The sequence below is a fragment of the Streptopelia decaocto genome (genome assembly GCF_964273445.1).
Source record: "Streptopelia decaocto genome assembly, chromosome: 1".
NCBI lineage: Eukaryota > Metazoa > Chordata > Aves > Columbiformes > Columbidae > Streptopelia > Streptopelia decaocto.
The window spans coordinates 1,914,773-1,936,245 of NC_138663.1; the positions used below are offsets into that span (position 1 = coordinate 1,914,773).

General features: G+C 47.9%; 2 protein-coding genes across 3 annotated transcripts; one reads left to right on the forward strand and one right to left on the reverse strand.

The window, feature by feature from the left end:
- Positions 1-1,845: 1,845 nt before the first annotated feature.
- On the reverse strand, positions 1,846-12,759 carry CEP41 (centrosomal protein 41). 2 transcript variants are annotated; one of them, XM_082075136.1, is made up of 11 exons: positions 12,621-12,759; positions 11,805-11,868; positions 10,930-10,977; positions 7,286-7,347; positions 6,389-6,458; positions 5,790-5,925; positions 4,693-4,844; positions 4,357-4,424; positions 3,666-3,780; positions 3,273-3,488; positions 1,846-2,577 (listed from the first exon to the last, which is right to left on the reverse strand). In XM_082075136.1, exons 1-11 carry the CDS (start codon positions 12,651-12,653, stop codon positions 2,429-2,431), a joined length of 1,113 nt encoding a protein of 370 aa, XP_081931262.1. In that variant the 5' UTR covers positions 12,654-12,759; the 3' UTR covers positions 1,846-2,428. The 2 variants fall into 2 exon arrangements, with proteins under 2 accessions (XP_081931262.1, XP_081931263.1); XM_082075137.1 differs by lacking the exons at positions 10,930-10,977; positions 11,805-11,868; positions 12,621-12,759 and adding an exon at positions 9,379-9,573.
- Positions 12,760-12,957: 198 nt separating this feature from the next.
- On the forward strand, positions 12,958-20,918 carry MEST (mesoderm specific transcript). The gene is made up of 12 exons (XM_082058872.1): positions 12,958-13,011; positions 14,307-14,461; positions 15,055-15,134; positions 15,947-16,024; positions 16,419-16,555; positions 16,899-16,957; positions 17,142-17,182; positions 17,564-17,634; positions 18,327-18,428; positions 19,283-19,359; positions 19,872-19,935; positions 20,400-20,918. The coding sequence occupies exons 2-12, from the start codon at positions 14,308-14,310 to the stop codon at positions 20,515-20,517; spliced, it is 981 nt and encodes a 326-aa protein (XP_081914998.1). The 5' UTR covers positions 12,958-13,011; position 14,307; the 3' UTR covers positions 20,518-20,918.
- Positions 20,919-21,473: the final 555 nt, after the last annotated feature.

The following is a 21,473-nucleotide window of genomic DNA, read 5'->3' on the forward strand; positions in this document are numbered from 1 at the left end:
CTCAAGAGATGCCGTTTCATTTGATGCTTTTATTTCACGATGACATAAAAACAGAGGTGCCATCCTCAGGCCATCAAGATCAAGATTTCTGTGATGCTTCAGCACCAAACTCCTTTAAAATCTTTGTTTAGCTTTTATTAATTTGATTAGGCCACCTCGTAGCATCGTCACTTCATAATTAAAACCTCAAGAGGAGAGTCAGCTTCCCAAGGCTGCGAGTGAAGAGTGTGGCCACAAATCAAGTCCCTGTGGCTCCTATTTTGGGCTCGCATCATTTAAATAAACGCGCTTTTTTCCCTCAAAAAGCGATGCTGTCGTTCCATAGAACCCGTCTGACCTAGGACAAGCTACTTTGTTCAAAATAAATACACCTACAGCAAGAAATCTTCCAGAAATGGGAATTGAGGAGGAAGGTGAGAAAGCAGAGCAGATAGGAAGACACTGAGGTGCATCACAAGCTGAAATAAGATCTCGAGTTCTTTAATCTTCATACCTGACCAGCTCAACTCTTGTAGTACATACATACAACTCTTATAGTATATATGTACAACTTATAGTACATACGTACGCAAACACACTCTCTCTGGCAACCCAGGACACGTGGAATGGGTTGGAAGGGCCGTTTATCCAAATTCAAGCTGGTTGGTACAACTCCAAGCATTCAAGGAGTTATTTTTGGGAAGCCAGGAGCTTTAAGTCACCCCCCTTTAATCAGATTTTTTTTCCATTTAAAAATATAGATGTATATTTGAATACACAGGGGCACTCAGCTCTTCATTAAATACATTTTTAAATTCTAGTTCTGCCTCGTGTCCCTTGATTTCGCCCTCCGGGGGATCCCTATGGGTTTGTGCTGGTCACGTCGCTCGTCTCCAGAGAGAACCAAGGTTACGGGTCGCATCAAAATGACCCCATCAGTCCCTGTATCAGCAATTTAGGATTTAAAGACTCGTAGAAACACAATAAACACGCTCAGGGATGTTGAGTTTAAACTGTCAAAGTAGAAATTCTGTGCGATTTCTCTCACCTTGTCCTTTGGTTGGAATTATCCCCCGATAACACGCACCATGGGCGAACTTTGGGGTCTGTAACTCTCTGCCACTGGGTGTTTTCAGATAATTTCTGGGTCACGCAGCTAATACTGGTACAGTGGAAGCACTGATTTGATGAAAACGGCGCTATTAATTTTATATTAAATCTTTAGTTACAAGATTCACAGTCCCTGCAAAGTTTTAGGGACACTGGTGAACAAGCATAAGAAAATTTCCCTTCAGCCACCCAAATCTTAAAGCAGCTCCTCCAAAAACACCGGCAAAGGTGCGGGAATAACTTTCCAGCTTCCATCAGGCCCTGGAACTGCTCTTTGCTGCTTCAAAGAATACAGTTTAAGTAGCACAAAAGAGTTTTATGAAGCATTTTACCTTCTGCCTCCTCACCTGGACTCGCAGCTGCTTCAAGGAAATCAATTTGTCAGCAGAAGAACAACCGGCTCTTCAATATATGTCGTATCTTTCCAGCAAACTGCTCTAGAAAGTCAAAAAATGAGCAAAGCACTGGTGCATAGATGAAGTAACAAGAAAAGGGGCATGGCAGATGATTTTGCTTTAAGATACGTCGGTTAAAACACTGCTCAGCTTCATTCAATCTCATTTAGAACAAAAAAAAACTCACTATGCAGTAGATCTCCAGAACCACAGCAAGGAACGAAGCAGAAAAAGCACAGTTAGAAGTGAAACCTTCCGGACAATAAGGGAGATCGGAGGGAAAACACGTATTTTCTCTTCTAGCTCACTTTGGAAAACACAGAAGTGTTTCACAAAGTGCCCGTGAAGCAAACACACTGGGCGTTGTTTCCAAATCTTTATTACAAATACTTCAGTCCATTCACATAAATTAAAAGAAACCAAAAACGTAGGGAATCCTCTCTCCAACACTTTGGCGAGTTGCTGAACGTCTGTATCTCTGCCACAAAACACGGCGGTTTTCGCTTGCAGACGATTTCTGGCTTATTTACCGTCACCTGCATTCTCCTGTTTGCACAGTTTGAGGTTCCGGGCGCAGCACAGGGAGAGTATTTGTTACAGACACAATTTTGTCTGAACTATAACATCAGCAGAACCATTTCTACTGCTCACAGGTTTTACGATGAGTTTCCTCCCTCCCCTATTAAAATCAGTTGCATCAACTCTGAACTGGCTCTGCACCTAATAAAAAAAAAATCAACCTTGCCAAAGCGATCACGCTCCCGCTTCTATAAAACATCAACCGTTTCAGCTCCCTCAGCCTTACCCGAGCTGCCATTTATTCACCACCGCTGCTTTTTTTGGTTATTTTCTCTGTGGAATTCCTAAAATGACAAACGGGCTGCACTGCTCAGGGTTCCCAGAACCTGGACATACGTTTATTCAGTGGAAGAAGACACGACTGCTTATTTCCATGGCTTGTTCTGGAGGTTGCTCTTGCTGAAAGAGCGAGTGGTGAGGGATCCCACGGAGCCAGCGGCGCTGGAGAGGTTGGGGCTGCTCCTCATGGTCGTCACTTTGGAATCACGGCCTGAAGAACCGTGGCTAAGACGGCCTGGAGAAGAAATGGAGAGAGCAGAAGTTGTGTGTGTGATGGAGCATGAGGACACAGAGACGATTCGCTGTCGCTGGCTCTCCAGATCTCACTGGAAACATATAGACCAAAAAGTAAGTCAGCTGGGGGTTCTAGGCACAGTCTCAATCCAGGTCTAAGAATTTGAAAAACTTACTAATCACTGGGAAAACTTAAAGACATTTAAATATAGCGGGCGGAATGGTATATGCCTGCCATCACTGGGCCCATTTGCCATCATAGAATAGAATGATTTTGGTTGGAAAAGACCCTCAAGATCATTGAGTCCAACTGTTAACCCACCCCTGGCACTGCCCCATGTCCCTGAGAACCTCATGTCCATCTGTCCAACCCTCCAGGGACGGTGACTCCAGCACTGCCCTGGGCAGCCTGTTCCAATGCCCCACAGCCCTTTGGGGAAGAAATTGTTCCCACATCCAACCTCAACCTCCCCTGGCGCAACTTGAGGCCGTTTCCTCTGCTCCTGGCGCTTGTTCCTGGGGAGCAGAGCCCGACCCCCCTGGCTCCAAGCTCCTTTGTCTGGGATGAGCACAGCCCAGGTTTTGGTGGATTTTCTCAGTCCGTTTGGAAAAGAATTCTCTCTGTGCCAGCAGTTTCATGGAAAGAACACAGCAAAGAGAGAGAAAGCGGCAGCAGCGTTTGTCTTGGAGTCTTACTGGCAGTGTCCGAAGGAAGGTGCTGCTCTTCCAGGTGGTGCTTTATCTTTTGTAGGTCGTCCGCGGAAAATCTCCATTTATTTTCAGCAGGCGCGGGTGGCGCTTTGGGAGGGGCCTTTTTCCGGGCGGATCTGGTGGGAGCCGCCACGTAGCAACATTCGGGGATTGAGCCGGTGACTAAACCTTCTGGGATCTTCTGCGCAACGACCTTCAGGCCTGCAGATGTACAGATGGCAATTTATCAGCGGCCACCATCAGGAATTTTACCAGTCACAATAAAACACCTGGCAGGGCTGAATATCCAGCTCTTTTCACCCTCCAGCTCACACAACCGTTGCTCTTTTGCTCTCGATCCACTTGAGATCTCAGGGAGTCCTGCCCGTCCCCACTTACCTCCAGATAACATGAACACGTTCTCAAAGCCCCTCTCACACATGGTGGTCGCAGCCTGGCTGGCTAATCTCTCATCGTTGTCGTATAAAATTATAATTTTGCCATGGGCGTTTTTCTGATGGGTACAAGAGCTAAGGATTTAGTACCTTTTAGAAAGAAAAAGAGCTACAAACAAATAGGACTGGAGACCGAGAGACTCCCTGCTTGATTTGTGACTATCAGGCAGGAATTTTTTCACTTCATCCATGTTTTAAAACTGATTTCTCAGCAGCTGGAGCTTGCCAGAGGCTGGAAGGGCACAGCCTAATCCCCACTGGAGAACAATCCCACCACTTGGTTACTTAATAAGACGCAACAGCATGAAACATCTTCATTTACAACCTGCCCTCTCCCCTGCAGCCCTCAAGCGAACAACCCAGGAAATTATCAACCTAATCCTAGTGAATAATCCTCTTTCTGTCCTCCAGAGAAAAGCGAGTCCCTGTCAAGGTGCTGAGAGGAAGCACAGAAACTAAATCCAGATGTTGGCAGCGGAGCAGGTGCCGTAAATAATCTCCCCCCCCAGATGTTGTTGGTTAAGCATCGTCCTGGACACAGCAACTGTTTTAGCTCCAGCTGTTTTTGGAAGCTCTCAACAACACCCCTCCTGATTTCTTTTATTTTATTCCAGCACTTTATACGTAAAGGATACATATTCCAGAATACTATTGGTATACGGATTCATGGTTCTAGACTGCGTTGCAATAGGGTAGGAATAAGCTGCAGAGGAGAAAAAGGAAAAAAAAATAAGAGAGAAAAAACATCAGACAAGCTGGAATACAACAGACACGACTTATTAGAGTTTAACAAACTTGAAACCCCACTGAATAAGGGATTAAAATCAGCTCGGTCCTCTCAGCCCTTTCCAGGAAAGGTGGGTGTGCTGGATGAGTGCTGAGAACAAGCTGCACCCAAGTGATGTCCCCCTAATAGTCAAATATACGACCCCAGGCGACATGAGGCTGCTGTGGGATGTTGGTCTCCTCACCTCCAACAATGTGACACTGGTCATATTCGTCTCGGTCTCGTACGTCCAGAAGCAGGAAGGGGCAGTCGGGATAGGGCGTCTCTTTTGCCTGAGCATCCACTTTCTTCGGAGCATCTTTTTCTATATCCAGTTCACCAATGCCGCTTATCACGCTGCAAGAGGGGAGAGGAGGTTACGGTGAGAGGTTGCACTCAGAATATTTCCGTGTCTCTTCCTCAGGTCAGAGTGGTTTCCCATCAACTGTTCCAATAGCAAATTATATCCCAGTACAGCCAGACACCACATAGAAAGGGAGAGATTCTATTTCAGGCTTTCCAGTACATCAATATAAAGAAATAAACAGCGTAGAGCTTTGCAATACTATACTCTTCTGGATCAGTCCAGTCCAGGTGTTTTATGTCCTAAATGACTCTGAGGTGAGGGAGAATAATTCTAAGAAGCCGCCAGCATCGAGATCTCAGCAATAAGACACAGTAAATAGCCGTCAGTTGTCTACACGCCGTGCTAGGCTGAGATTTCCCATCTCATCCCTTGATTGGACACGGCACACGAACAGAAACCTCCAGATACTCGTGGTGGTCACTAAATCGATGGCTTTGATACGCGATGGCCAAGCCTGTCGGGCTTAACTTTTCTGCTCACATCAGGCACAGCAAGGAAAAGGCTGCAACAAAGCTTCCAGCATCTTCCTCCTATCTCTGACCTCAACTAATTATTTATTTTGTTTAGAATCGGACTCTTACTCTCAGTCACACGATAATCCATTAAGATCACCAGGAAGGCACATTACTGAGTTTATCAGAGCAGTTTATAACACGGATTCTTGAACCCAGGGACCTGGATCGAATCCCACAAGCATATTTCTTTGTCAGCCATTCAGACAATCATCAGGTGGTTGGGTTACAGCCGCAAATAAAACTCGTTCAGACAGGAAAACCTGCCAACCCTCTCTCTCACTCACATCCCCAGATCTACAAAAATCAGGCTTTAATGAGAAATACAATATAAAGCCACTTTGTAGCGATTTAAAATCACTAGCCGGATAAATATAATGATTTTCTAAGACAGGAAGAAAATAGTGTGTTATTATCAGGCACCTCTGCAGCGTGGACCGATAGGATTCTCCAGCTCCCGCGTCGTCTATGAACAGGACCGGACTGGGTGTCCCTTCAGGGCTCCCTTTCCCGTTTGTCTCTGCTGTGACTTCAGCATCTGGAGCAGCAGAATCACCATCTGGGGAAGGGACGGGGGACAAAGAGTTAAAATGCCACAGGAAATAAAACAAGGAGGTTTTAAGCCTGGGTTCTGTTCTTAGAAGAAAACGCTTCTCTTAGAGACAACCTGATCTCCATCCTCTTACAAAGAGGATTGACTGAGAGCCTCATATTAAAAATAATAAAGAGCCGTATGATTTTTAAGGGCTCAAGATCGCGTTTTAAGAATTCAGTTCAAACTTAATTCTTGATGAACGATGTCTAAGAAAATCCTTATTGTAGTAATTCAGTATTTGTGAGCCTTTCTGTTTTCAGAGTATTTCTGTTCCCAAAGTGCAATGGTTGCAAACCGCAGGTTAAATTATACTTTTTCCTCATGATTAAAAGACTTGCTGAATAATCAGCTGCGTCTGTCAGGACACAGTTCACCATGTCAGCGATCTACGGCTCTTCCTCTTTGTGCTTACAATAAATATTGTTACCTTCCAGCTTGTGGATCTCCTCGTTTGGCACTTCTAAGGTTTCATCAGATAGAGAAGCGACCTGGATGACCTGCAGGAAACAAAGGCGAGGGACAAAAACCTTGATACGCATCCACCGGCGTCAGTGAAAGACAGCAGGGATCAGCTTGAGACAAACAATCCCCAAGCCAAAAATACTAATTATCTCAATGCAACTTCTACCGGACTTCAAGGTCATATATGATGCCTGTACTACAAGTGCGTCCTTTTATTAAATCAAAATCGTAGCAAAAAAAAAAGAAGGATCAGCCTTAGAATAAAGGAAAACTAGATGTGCCGTGCGGTAATATCAAATACAAGATTTTTTTCTCTGATATTTATGAAGTTCAGTCACTGGCTGCAACTGAAACATTTCAGAGCAGACACTTCCCTTCCCTTCCCTTCCCTTCCCTTCCCTTCCCTTCCCTTCCCTTCCCCTTCCCTTCCCCTTCCCTTCCCCTTCCCTTCCCCTTCCCTTCCCCTTCCCTTCCCCTTCCCTTCCCCTTCCCTTCCCCTTCCCTTCCCCTTCCCCTTCCCCTTCCCCCTTGAGTTTTTACTAATTTCTATCTTTTTACTAATTTTCTTGAACCAACATATAAGCAACACAGCTCCTTATTTACCGATCAGATTTTCAATTAAAATAAATACGCAGAAAGCCTTGAAGTCGCAACCTTCCCAACTACTTTACGCAGCATTTGGCTGCTCTGAAAATATCAGCCTGAGTGATTTGCTTTGATTAAGGGAAATCTGCGAGTGCAGGAAGAAGGCGATACAGAAGAATTACGCGCTAAGACTATATAATTATACAAGAGGATTTGGACAAAGCAAAAATGTTTATAGAAGAGAATTTCCAGAAGCCAGAGAGGGAACGATACGTACCAACTGGGCAAAAGTAGTCACTTTCAGTCTTTTAAACAGCTCGTCCTTTTTATATCTGTAATCTTCAAAAAGACAAGAGGACAATGTGACATTTCAGATCATTCCCAGGTTGGTGTAGAGTCTCTTCGCCGCTGCGGCTGCAAACCCGAAGGCTTTGTAAAAAGTTAAAGCGGTTATCAAGGAAGATTTTTGTCCAGATCTAAAGTGGGGAAGGCAGATTTAGGTGCTTCTAGACCCAAATTTGTATTATTTTCTGCTTCTTGTGCTCACTGGGGGAAGGAAACGGTTTCATGAATTTATCACCTTGCCTGCTATGCTCGCAAAGCCTCTCAAACCAAAGGGTTTAATTTACCTGAATTTTTAATTTGTGTAAGTTACAGCAGAATCAGAGCACAGAGACATTTTATCTCAGACTATGTCTTTTTAAAGACTAAGATAATGTGTGTGTTTAATCTTAGCCATTAAAATGCTCCGGTTTTTCTTTCTCTGACAAATTCTGATTCTTAAAATGTGGTAAGGTGAATATCTAAAGAAACAGGGATGATGTTTAATGCAGAAAACCGTGGATACCAGCTTGAAGCACCAAATAATCACCATGGAAAAAACAGATTAATTGAATCTTAAGCCTGAAAACAAAGCTTAGGCGGCAAGAAAACGGAGCGGTGTGTTGGAACAGTTGGCAAAGCACCAGAGCAGAGATTAACGGTGCTAAATAAGCAATGACAAGGATGGAAATCTGATTGTGAACAGATAGTTGTGATGCTTAAACAGCAGGAAAAGAGAGGCTTTCCAGGGGGTAACAAAAGGGCGTGTGGAGAAGCTCAAACGGGTATCGGCAGGAACATCTCGATGTGAAATAGTCTCCCATGGGATGTAATAGAAGCCTCGTCCTTTGGGGAATTTATGGTGAGAAAGGAGATGGAAAAGGAGGGGGAAAAGAAGAGAAAAAGGTCAATGCTGTACTGGCAGGGAAAGAAGATGAAGAAAATTCCTCCCCATCAGGTACTGGAGCTGTAAACGAGTTCTGAATGAATTTAAGCCTTCTCACAAAACTAAATTGCTCCTCCTTTCTTTTCTTTCCCCTCCCTTACTCAGCTCCACCTCCAAAGCCACAGATTTTGATTTTTAAAATAATAAGGCAAATATTTTGCAATTTTTCTATTACTAGTTTAGCAACTGTTGGAGGATATTCTGAACTGGATGCTGTTCGGCTAATAACAGACAACAGGATTTGTATCAAATCCAGCCAGTTAAGCGATGCTAAATCCTCTAAAACCATCTGTTGAATCGCTGAATCGCTTCCCGAAGGGAAGACACAGAAGGGGGAAGGGCTCCAATCCATATCCTTGTAACCACCGCAGCAAAAATTACCGCAAAATAATGTATGGAAGCTCTCAAGCTGATGCATGTTTAGGGTAGGAGCCCTAAATAATGTTTATCAAGCTGCAATGCAAGCGCCTATTTGCTGCTGAACAACTGAAAAAAGGAGCCCGTCCAAAACACCCTGGTCTGAAGTACAAGACCTGTGTATAAATTAGATTTCAGATCGCCAATTAACACAAAAATGACCCTCGCGGCTCACGCAAAAGCACTTGGGTTTCAAGCCTCAAGCTCAGGTTGCTAAAGTCTCCCTTTATAGTTTGGAAATAACAGCAAAAATTATCCTTTTTACACCTGCCTAACACAAAACCCACACGTAGCCCATGTTCACATCAATAAAACTCCCCAGTTATGGGCAAAAAGAGCCCTTCAGTCATGTGAAAAGCAAGAAATAAACTTAATTTAGAAGGACAACTAAAAGCAGTAAAGCTTATGCTGGATATATAAGCAGAACTGTGGGCAGACTGCTCACACAAAACAGCTGCTGGGTGTTTCCTCCCAGCCCAAGAAAGGCTTATTTAATCCAGAACAAGCTTTTAGGACCTAGATCTTGCCTTTACCACCCAGAATTATTTCCAGCAACGAGAAAAACCACAATAAAACCGTTATTACAGAGGCAAGAGCAGCCCAATCTGAACAATTGCGCGAGAGTCCCCGCTGAGATCAGAACATCCAGAATCACCGTTTCCAACTACAAAAGCAACATGACGTACCCGGTTCTGTCCTGGAAGGTCCATCTGGATTTTCTGACATGTTTTTTTGCTTCAGTGAACCGGCCTGAAACTCTAATTATTGTGTATTCAAGGAGATGCTCCTCAGGGCTTCGGAAATGAGTGAAGAGACTTGGTGTCTCTCCTCAAGTCAGTTCTCCAAAGGATAAATCATTGCGGTTCCAGCTCTCTTATCATTTTTTGATTCTGTGGTATTAAATCCCACTCTCTCACATTACACAAGAGACAGAGAGTTGACTGTGCTGGGTATTTAAAAGTCGTGTCCAAACGGTGTCATCTATCCATGAGAAACCAAGGGGGAGAAGTTTCTAAACTGCCTGGGAACAGAAAGCGTCTATTCAACCCAAAAAAAGAATGAGAAAGTTTCTCCTGGAGTCCAGAACCACAACGAAACAAAAGAACTTCGGCACGAAACGGAATCAGATTCGCAGCGGAGATTGAAAAGCAGCTCGGCCCACGCAACAAGATTTTCAGCAGAGATAAAAAGCGATGGCAAGCCAGCGTTAAGTATTGAAATCTTAGTCGGTCAACACAGGATTTTGGAAAACAAGGTTGTTTCTCTTTGGATTTTCCCCAAAGACTTGTGGGGTTTTACAAAGAAAAAGCAACAAACAACCCAGCAACAAAGAACCATTTTGCGCTAAGCTGAGCACAAATATATTTATGTGATGGATGAGTGACTTCCCTGATAATCTGAATCTGAAAAGAACACAGAAATGGGTCTAGGAATTCAAACCAAACATTCAAAATCCTAATTAATGGGAAGGTGTTTTCTTGCACGTCAATAAATGCAGCTCTGGGCTTTAATAGCTTTCCTGGCTCTCCATGGGAAAATAACCCTGACAGAAGCTGGAAATAAAGATGTAAAATGTTAGTTTTATTAGTAAAAATTTTTTTAAAAGTCTATTTTCAGTGGGAAAAGAGACTGAAGTAAAAATAAGTTAAGCTGTCGTTAGCCTGAATGTCCCGAAGTCTTCAAAACATCGATGTAAAATGTCAAATCAATGAGTTACACAGGAACGAGCTCATCTCTTTCTTATCCTGGAGTATTCTGATATAAATCCAAATATAGTAAAATTATCTAAAAGGAGAAGATCACAAGTCCAACCATAATATAACTAAAAGTGAAATAAAGCCTCAAAAGTTCCGTCTGAGTCTTCCTAGTTAAGTCTGGTCTATTTTTTTTAGTCCAGAGAATTTCTTCCTGCCTGGTTGCCATTCAGTAAGAAAATCTGCGCAAAGAAGGATCTGGAAAAACTTCTGGACCTGCCTCCCCGGTTTCTTAAGTTAAATCTGTAAAGCACCACGAGAGACAGAGAAATAAGGCGCAGGAGAGAGCGGAAAGTGCCCGGGTAGAAGCACCTTTGCATCCTATCGCTGCGTTTTTCTACTGTTCATGCCTGTAAATGGTTGTGGGAATCATCGGAGCGGAGATTTCCAAGCAAATCTGGGATTCAAACCAGCTCCTCGACGCTCTTTCAGTTTTGAACTAACCCACCGCAAGTTCCATCCCGCTTCTCTCCAGATACTCACTTCTTTTGATCTCTTCCAACTTCTCGGCGTATTTTGTTAAACTGTTTCCTGTAAGGAGAGAAAAATAATCAGTTAGCTTGTTTCCTCATGAAAATAGAAGCAGCTATAAATCAAAAAGTACATTGATTTTCCTCTTAGTGTTTTTCTGTCTTCAAAGACTCCGCATGGGAGAGGGGAACTCACTGGGAACGCTCATGACCAGAAGGAGCAAAAATCTTCTTCATATACCCACAGTGCTCTTTCAGTTCTTCGACAGAACACGCTTGAGTTTTGTTTTCCATGATTTTCAGTAAGGGATGTAAAAATATCCACAGAATGGTGATATTCCCCAAAAAACAACCTCATGGCACCTTTCCTGTTTACAAATTCCGCACCAAGGCCACTCTGCTTAAAAGTGTTAAGTTGTTTTGATGCTGCTTCGGAGAAGAAAATCATCATCTTCACAACGTCACGACCTAAAACTCTGTATGTTTCAGCTGAAATCAGGACCTTGGTGTTCAAATCCTCCCTGTGACACGTGGTTTCAAGTGCAACTGCAGCCACACTGTCCCTTCCTCAATGCCTTTGTGTGGATACTACAAATGCAACCGCTATAACAACAAAAATTCCCCAATGACAACCCCCCAAATAATTATTTCTATTCACACCCTTGTCATAATACTACTTTATAAAAGAAAAGCCCATGTATAAAAACTCCAAGGCCAGTAATTTCGATGGGAACCGTCGCAACAGAGATGGTCAGATACGTCACAATCGCGACGTGAGTCCTGACACAGTATCAGGGGTAAAGCAGCTCAGGACATAGGAAGAGTTAAAACATTCAGTGTATTTTTGTGCACTCCTACATCTACATTTGGTTGTTTTTTCCCACTTACCAGTATCGAGGCGGGTTTTGATATGTTGATATTTGGGGTTCTGAGGGATGCGCCTGGTTAAATACTGTTTTGAGGAGGAAAAGATGAGAGGAAGTCAATATACAGCCAGGTGTTTCTTTTAAAAGTAAAAAAAAAGTTAACAAAAAAGGCAATTTAAACAGCTCTAAGAGACAATGAAATGAGAGAGACCACAGGAATCCTCTCAGATGTAGCATTATAGAATCATTTTGGTTGGAAAAGGGCCTCAAGATCATGGAGTCGCACCGTTAACCCACCCCTGGCACTGCCCCGTGTCCCTGAGAACATAATTTACCCATCATTTAAACCCCTCCAGGGCTGGTGACTCCAGCACTGCCCTGGGCAGCCTGTTCCAATGCCCCACAGCCCTTTCCAGTGAAGAAGTTTTCCCTAATATTCAATTTAAACCCCCGCTGGTGCAGCTTGAGGCCGTTTCTCCTCATCCTATGGCTCTGCTCTCACTGAGATCTCGGAATCGCCAACTCGGTATTAAATCTCTGCCAAACCGCCAATTAAAGCCTCAAAAAGGAGAATTTCTCTCGCTTTCTCTCCCCAGTCGCAACACACCCGGCAACAGGGGACCAAATAAACCGCCCACCCGCCTTGAGTCACGGCTCTGGAGGCTTCACCAGCCCCCTGAGAGCCCCCAAAGAATCGGTCCCCACATCCCCCGGAGACGCCGCGGCCGCCGGGCCCCTCGTCCCACATCTGCCTCAGGACATGAGGCCGCCGCTCCCCTGCAGCCCGTGCCCCGCGCCGCTGGGAGGGTGGCCGGCACGGGGAGGGTCCCTCACGCACCTCAGGGTCCCCGACACTCCTCCTGCTCGACATCTTCCCGTCAGCGGCCGCCAACAACCTTCTCCGCCGGTCCCGCCTTCCCTCACACCCGTCTGCCCACCCGCCTTCTGGTTCTGGCGTCCCCACCCCGCAACAACCCCCGCCCCGATTGGCCGCCCGTGGCGCCCGCGGCCAATCAGAAACGCCGCGCTCGGGGGGCGCGCGAGCGGCTGACAGCTCCCGAGCGTCGCCTGGCAACGGGGAGGACGCCGCGGCGGCGTGAGCTGTGACGCGCGGGAAGGAATGGGGCGGGGCTTCTGCTCCTCCCCACGAGGGGCGGGGCGGGGCGGCTGGCGCATGCGCGGGGCGGGGCCAGCGCCGTGAAGGCGCGCGGCCGAAGCACCTGAGGCAGGTGAGGCGCGCGCGGCGCCCCCACCCGCCCCGCCGGGCGCAGAGGCTCCGCCCACCGCCGCCGGGAGGCGGGGCCTGCTCCCCTTCAGGGGAAGGGGCGCACTGCGGGAGGGGGGCGTGGCTTTTGCACCGGGGGGCGTGGCTTGGCAGAGGGGCGGGGTCTGTTCATGGGGTGTGGCCCCGTTGTGGTGGGCGGAGCTTACTAACAGGTGTGGCGGGGGGCGGTACTTTGGCGCCCCTCCCCCAGTCTTGGACTGGCCTTTGACCCTCAGATTGGGGCCACATCCCCCTCAGACCTCTGTATGGCCCAAGTTCCCCCTCCATGGGGCACAACCCCTCTCAAGCCCCCTATGGGTCCCACGTTCCCCCTCAGACCCCCAGTGGGGCTCCTGTTCCCCCTTGGACTCCCTACAGGGCCCACGTTCCCCCTTAGACCCCCAATGGGGCCCATGTACCCCCTTAGACCCCCACTGGTGCCCATGTCCCTCACTGATCCCCTATGGGTCCCTCATCCCCCTCAGCCCCTCAATGGGGCCCATGTACCCCCTTAGACCCATCACCTTCACATCAGAGACCCCTCTGTTACGGACCTGTCACCCCAGGGACGTGCAGGTTTTGGGGACATGGGGGTTTTGGGGACATGGGGGTGGGTCAGAGGGATGGGGGATTTTAAGGACGTGGGGGTGGGTTATGGGGATGTGGGGGTTTTGGGGACATGGCAGTGAGTTATGGGGACATGAGGGTGGGTTAGGAGGACGTGGTGGTTTTGGGGACACGGGGGCAGGTTATGGGGACATGGGGGTGGGTTAGGAGGATGTGGCAGTTTTGGGGACATGGGGGTGGGTTAGGAGGACGTGGCGGTTTTGGCGACATGGGGGTGGGTTAGGAGGACATGGAGGTTTTGGGGACATGGGGGTGGGTTATGGGGACACGAGGATGGGTTAGGAGGATGTGGTGGTTTTGGGGACAAGGGGGTGGGTTATGGGGACATGGGGGTGGGTTAGGAGGACGTGGCGGTTTTGGGGACAGGGGCGTGGGTTATGGGGACATGGGGGTGGGTTAAGAGGACATGGAGGTTTTGGGGACACGGGGGCAGGTTATGGGGACATGGGGGTGGGTTAGGAGGATGTGGCAGTTTTGGGGACATGGGGGTGGGTTAGGAGGACGTGGCGGTTTTGGCGACATGGGGGTGGGTTATGGGGACATGCGGGTGGGTTAGGAGGACATGGAGGTTTTGGGGACACGGTGGCAGGTTATGGGGACATGGAGGGACAAGCTCCTCGCGCTCTCCCCCAGGATGAAGGAGTGGTGGGTGCAGGTGGGGCTGCTGCTCGTCCCCCTCCTCGCCATCTACCTGCACATCCCGCCCCCCAAGCTGTCCCCAGCTCTCCTCTCCTGGAGATCCTCCGGCCGCTACTTCACCTACAAGGACCAGAACATCTTCTACAGAGGTGACGGGGCTGCGCCGAGCCCTGGGGACACCTCGTCTGTCCCCATGGGGAGCGGGGCGGGGGGCTCTGCTCCTCTTGGTGGCCCCAGGGATGTCCCCAAGGCCAGGGTGATGGCAGATTCCTTCCAAAATATAACGGCTTCTTTGGGGATCCAGTTTCAGCGTCACTGTTTGTTATCAAAACCTTTTAAACGGGTGAAACCACAAGCGCTGGTTTTTGTGCAGTGTTGGTAGTATCTTGGTGTTCATGGGGAACGATCCCAAAAGGTCACAGCAAGGAAAAAATACTGAAAGACTTTTCTCCTGGAGCCACAATTACCAGTTGTAGCAATTTAGAGGCAGCTGTGATTAATTTGTGCTAAATAAAGCCCTAATTTGCATCAAGTAGCTGGTACTGGAGGCTCATCTGGCTGGGTTTCCAAAGCCACATTGGCACCTGGAAGCCACGGTGCAAATCAAACCCATGCTTGGTTTTTGGGACCAGGGGACACTGTGGGGCTGGTTGGGCTCCCAGCAATGCTTGTCTTACAGGAAAGGAAATTTGGGGAGAAAAAAGAAAAAAGCTGACCCTGAGGTGCCTCGTTCTCTCCCCAGATTCGAGCGGTGCCGTCGGCAGCTCGGACATCATCATCCTCCTGCACGGCTTCCCAACCTCCAGCTACGACTGGTGCAAGGTGAGGGGAGCGAATACACGGGGGGGTTGGACGGTGACACCAAATTCTGTGGTTTCTCCCTCCCTAAGGATGAGCAGATGGACATGGGTGGTGGCTCATGCTCCAGAGGATTTTTATAGAATTGTTTGGTTGGAAAAGATCCTCAAGATCAAGGTCCAACCGTTAACCCAACCCTGGCAGTAACCTGCGTCCCTAAGAACATAATTTACACGTCATTTAAACCCCTCCAGGGATGGTGACTCCAGCACTGCCCTGGGCAGCCTGTTCCAATGCCCCACAGCCCTTTGGGGAAGAAATTGCTCCCCAGATCCAACCTCAACCTCCCCTGGTGCAACTTGAGGCTGTTTCTTTGTGTCCCTGTCTCCCCTCAGCTCCTGTTCTCCAGCTGAACCCCCCAGGTCCCTCAGCCGCTCCATCACACTTGTGCTCCAGCCCCTTCCCCAGTTCTGTTCCCTTCTCTCCACTCGCTCCAGCACCTCAGGCTCTTCATTTTCTTCTGGAATCTCTGGGAGATCAGCCCTGTTCCTCACCTGACACCTTGCACAGGATCCAAACTCTTTTCACATGGCCCTTTCCCACACCCCAACCCAAAGCAGGAGGAAAAGAGCCACAACTATTTCTTAGCTGGTTCTGGGAGTGGTCTTGCTGTTTATTGGGAAATTTCAACCTCCTGCAGTTTTCTTGGAGCTGGAAGTTGGTATTTGGGGGAGTGGAGGGGAGTGTGTCCATCCATGGCTGTGTGTCGCCACAAACTTCTCCTCTCTCTGCTCCCATCAGTTGTTGGTTTTTATTTGAATTAATTTCTCTTCCAGATCTGGGAAGGGCTGACCCAGCGGTTTCACCGGGTGATTGCTCTGGATTTTGTCGGGTTTGGTTTCAGTGACAAGCCTGTAAGTAGCCTGGCAAGGGGATTTTTGCAGTTGCTTTTGCCCCAGAGGTTGTTCTGTCACAACAGAATCCCCAGAAAATTGGCATTTGCAGCCTCAGAAACGGAATAAGACATTAAAATAGCAGAAGAAGTGGGGAAGATGTGTGGCGGAGATCAGCTCCGTCACCATCTTGCTTTGGGTTTGATGTGACTCCAAAGCAAAGACCCTTTGGGGCATGAGCAGCACTCCAGTGGGCTTGTGGACGTAGCTGCTGGCCCAGGACATCCCCACTGCTCCATCCGAGGTCACAAACTTCTGGCTTCCGCCACGTATTCCTCAATTTGGGTGTTTATTCTGCAATTTTGGGGCTCGAAGCGGGTTCTCACTGTGGCTCCTCTCCTGGTTTGCTTTGCAGAGGCCCCATCGCTACTCCATCTTCGAGCAAGCCAGCATCGTGGAGAGGCTGGTGCGACACCTTGGCCTCCGCCGGCAGAGGATTAACCTCCTGTCCCACGATTACGGGGACACGGTCGCGCAGGAGCTGCTCCACAGGTCACTGCAACCCCTGATGCTCTGCCTGCTCTTTGTGGTCCCCATCAAGATGATTTCCAGCAGATAAGTGGAAGGACGTAGAGCAGAACCCCCTTTCCCTGGACCTACAGCTGTAACGGAGGCTGGGAGGCCTCAGGGCACATCCTGAGTAGGCAGATCCGAGGTTTCCGTCCCTTATTTCTTAGCTGGCAGGATGTTTAACTTCTCTCCTGAGCTCCTTATCGAACCGGGAACACCAGGGGAGCAGAGATGATCTGACACTTAATTTGACCTGCTGGTCAGTCATTTCTCAGAGCCTGTAGAAGGTCTAGTTGTGTTTCACCTTCTTCTCTTCTGTCCCCAGGTATGAACACAATAAAACTGGAAGCATCTTGATCAACAGCCTCTGTTTATCCAACGGAGGTGAGGTTTACCCCGCACAGTGGGATGGGAGGGATGGGGATCCACGGGATGGCCCAAGCAAATTGTAATTATGGTGCTGTAATTAAGCGTCAGGCTGCATTGCGGCACCGCAAAGGGGAGAGACTGGGAGATGCGGAACAAAATGCTTGTAGCATTACAACTCTGTTCTTTGCCGTCCTTCCAGGGATTTTCCCCGAAACGCACTACCCCCGCTTCATCCAGAAGGTGAGCTGCCCCCCGCTCCCGTTGTACTCAATCGCTCCTGGAGCAGAAAGCTGACTCTGTGGGTTTGGGGTTTTACCTGACTCAAATACCTGCTGCTTTTTCCACTTTGGTTACGGCACCTGAGCTGCTCACAGGCGTTAGGGGCCGTGGGGAGGAGCCGGGGATGTCAGGATGCAGCTCATCCCGTCCAACATCTCGATTAATCATCCCTCGATATCTTGCTGTTGAGAGCTCACGTACATCTCGGTGTTACCGAGGGTCAGGGCTGAACTGGGAAATTTCTGCGATAGAGGAAGCTGGGGGGGAAAAACCCTCTAGAGAGACAGGATTTACCCCTCTGTATGATACTGAGTGGTGCTGTCTCTTTTCCTTCTGCCCAAGCTCCTCAAGGATGGAGGTTTGCTGTCTCCCGTCATCATGCGGCTGATGAACTTCTTTTTCTTCTCCAGAGGGTGAGTCGGGCTGGGCACAGTCTGTACAGGGGCTGTGAGACAATCTAGGAATTAGTGGAGCGGATTTTTAGTAGGTGAATATCCCAGGAGACATTTGCCCCTGGATGTGAATGAGTTCGATCCTCTGGGCTATTCTCTCTCCAGCAAAAGCACCAGGGGAGGTTGAGGTTGGATGTGGGGACCAATTTCTTCCCCAAAGGGCTGTGGGGCATTGGAACAGGCTGCCCAGGGCAGTGCTGGAGTCACCATCCCTGGAGGGTTGGACAGATGGACATGAGGTTCTCAGGGACATGGGGTAGGTTATGGTTGGACTTGATGATCTTGAGGGGCTTTTCCAACCAAAATGATTCTGTAATTCTAATAATAAACCATACGGCCTTTCACTGTACGGTGAAATCTTTCTTTCCCATGTTAGACTTCACGTGCTACAGTGGCGATGGGAACCCCGGCCACACAATCACACAGATACTTTCATCAGATGTTACAAACCCTCTTTTTTTCCCCAAAAAAACTCTTAAACTGGCCACTATGTCCAGCACTGGGTGCCTGTGGGGGATGACTTGTAGTGCTGTGCTGGCACCTACATATTTTACAGTGGAAGCTGGAAGCACTCGACTGGTTTTGGGTTTTTTTTGAGCCATATGATAACGTGGCTGCTGCTGAGCTGCTCTGAATTCTGTTTGGTTTTCCAGGCTTGGAGCAGTTTTTGGGCCGTACACGCAGCCTTCGCAGGCAGAGTACTGGGATATGTGGACGGCGGTGCGGACTAACGATGGCAACCTCGTTGTGGACAGGTTCGTCACCGTTAATTGCCGCACAAGCTTAGTTTTACGCCCGCGCCGCCCTTGTGTTGCAGGCAGAGCGGCGCCGCAGCTCAGAGCTTATCAGAGCTCAGGCAGGTCCCTGCACATTGGCTCCCAGGAGCCTCCAGCTTCTTTTGGGATCTGGGATCATCATTGTGTCACAAAAAGAGCTGGGGTGCAATGGAGGAGCAGGGATTCTTGCTGAGATGATGCGAGGCAGGTAAATGACGTCTGGAGTCAGGAGGATCTGATCCTGCACGTGGTTGGAGGACACTCTGGAGCTGTACAATGTGGGATTTTTTTTTAATATTTGGAAATTAGGGGCTTAAATTTATGGGGTTTTGTTAAGATAACGAGGGATACTTGCCCAAACCCGGCAACACAGCTGACGAGTCTTGTCACGGCCAATCCTGGCAACGTCACCTTTGGCTGCAGTGCAGTGGTGATGGGAATCTCAGTGCCAAAATATCTCCTGCTTCTCAAATGTCACATGGCAGAGTATCTGTTTATTTCTTTAGCATAGCGTCCCATCCTTGGGAGGCTTTTTATAACCCAACTGACTCAAACCTGCTGTTTAAATTGGGAGTCTCAGCCCCTGGGAGCTGTGCTGAAGAAAGGATGGGAGGCCAAGACAGGCTGAGGAGCTTTTAGCTGTTCACATTTCCACTGTGCGCTTTATCTTCTGCGTTGCTCCGTGCTCAGTAGTTCAGCATCGACTCCTCTTCTGCGGGGCACTGAGATGGTTTCAGAGCTGCTGCAATGCCCACAAGCTTCTGCATCGCAATTTCCAGGCTCTACAGCACCTCGAGGCACCATCTGCTACGTAACAATAGGTTTATTTTCAGTATTTTGCAGTATATAAACCAGAGGAAGAAGCACAGAGAGCGCTGGGTTGGGGCTTTGATGTCCACCTCTGTGCCACGTGAGTAGGAATCAGTTTTCCTCGATTTAACTTTGGGAATCATTCCCCTTGCCTGCTGGCTCCTACCACTAATTGTGGGAGCCTCTCGTTATTTTGACGAGGACGATGCGGCTCAAATCTGGTCAGTAGCATCACAAACGTCCCTGCTCCAGTTTAAGGCTCCGTTTGCTAAGGTAAGAGCAAAACGTTTGTTCTATTAAGAAGAGGAAAGTCTCCTTTAGGGGCTGGTTCAGCCTCTGGTTTCTCCAGCTGCTGCCCCAGAGAAGCTGAGGTGCTTTTCAAGTTCAAGAGAAGTTGCAACCACTCCAAGGAAAGGTGTGATGGTTGTAGGAGGATTTTTGGAGTCTGAACTTGACCCCAGGGCAGAGAAAAAAGAGCCATTTGGCATTTATTTACTCAATGTTCTGCTAAAAGCCTCCCAGTGGGGTGAACGTGTCTCCAACCCACCTCCTTGGCTTGTTTTTGGGATGTCCTTGGATACAGAAGCTCTGCCTGTGCTTCTTTTTTTGCAGTGCATCTCATCTACGGGCCCCTGGACCCTGTGAATCCACATCCAGAGTTTCTTCAGCTTTACAAGTAAGAAAATAACCTCCATCAAGCAACCGGGGTTTCATTTTGAGGGAGGTTTTGTCTCAGGGATTTCTTTCCGGTCCCTTTTCACGGAATCTGGGTTTAATTCCCGCTCAGAACCTGCATAGCCAGGTGATCTGGTAGGAACCTTCTGCAGTTTGGAAATCGCTTCCCCATTTTAAAGCCACAAAAAAGTCACAATTCGCAGTCAAATCAATCACAGATTTGAGAACCACATCAGACAGGGCTAAGATTTATCACGAGGTAGTCTTCTCCAAACTAACATGAAGTAAATCCAGCACTTGGAAGAGTATTCAACTGGAGCTACTAATGGCTTTTTTGGCCCAAAACGATGATACGGGCAGAATCCCAACTGTGCAGTAGTATTGCCCTTCTCACCAGTAGCATCTGGCTGGTTTCAGGCCGAGCTTAAGTTCCTGTGCTTAAGCCTTGCTGTGTTTTTCCAACAGGAAGGTGCTTCCCACGTCCACAGTGTCGGTGCTGGACGATCACATCAGCCACTATCCACAGCTGGAGGATCCCATGGGCTTCCTGAACGCTTATCTGAACTTCATCAACTCCTTCTGAGCTGCTGCAGCTCAGTTCTTGCTCTCTGTTTATGAGTCAGGCTTTGGTGGCAGGAAAAACCTTGTTTATTTTTTTAAATCTCCAAATCCAACACTTTGCACTAACGCCCTAATCTTTGGCTGCCAAACTGCTGCATTTATGCAGTTAAATCCTTTAAGCACCAGAAAAAGATGAGTCTGCAGGGAAGCACAGACAAAACTGGCAACCTGAGTACAGTTACAGCATGGTGATGGCCTGCGCTCACCTTGCTAAGTCTGGCATATCTCTGTATTTAGGGCCAGGAAGGCTCTAGGGAGAACAGGTAGACAGGACCGCTAGAAGAACATGGGTTGACACACATATTCCCAAAATTTGGAGTGGATATTGGTTTTCTGAGTTGCTGCACAGGCAGTTTAAATTCTATCCTTACATTAAATACAGCAGGAGAACTGGATCTGTAATCCCCCAAAGTAAAGGCAATGATGCTTTTAGGCACCATAATTGTCCTTGGTAATCTCTTTTTAATGACCAGTTACCCAAAAGCAAGCTCTAAACCTCCATCTCTTTTACAGTTCAACAAGCAGAGCCACTCACTGACACTACACCCTTGGGACTGTCTCAGAGTTTTCCTGAAGCTCAGCTTAACACTCAGTTCTACCAAAGCAAGCTTGGGCCTGTTTTACTAAAACAAGCTGAATATGCAATACTGGCACTAGGAAAAGCCAAGGTGTTCTGAGCATCAGCTGTTCCAGCCGCAGGGATTGGGACACGTCTTTAAATTAGCATTAAAATAATATTCCTTCCTTGCTCACCCTGACTTGATGACTAAAGAAAACACCAGTTTATCAGCACAGAGATGCAGAAATTCCCTGACACGAAAATCACCGCGAGGTCCCTCCTTCCCAACTTTTTATACACGATATTACACATTTTTGAGCCCAGAAGAGGCTGCACTGTTGTTTGGTATTAGCTTGACA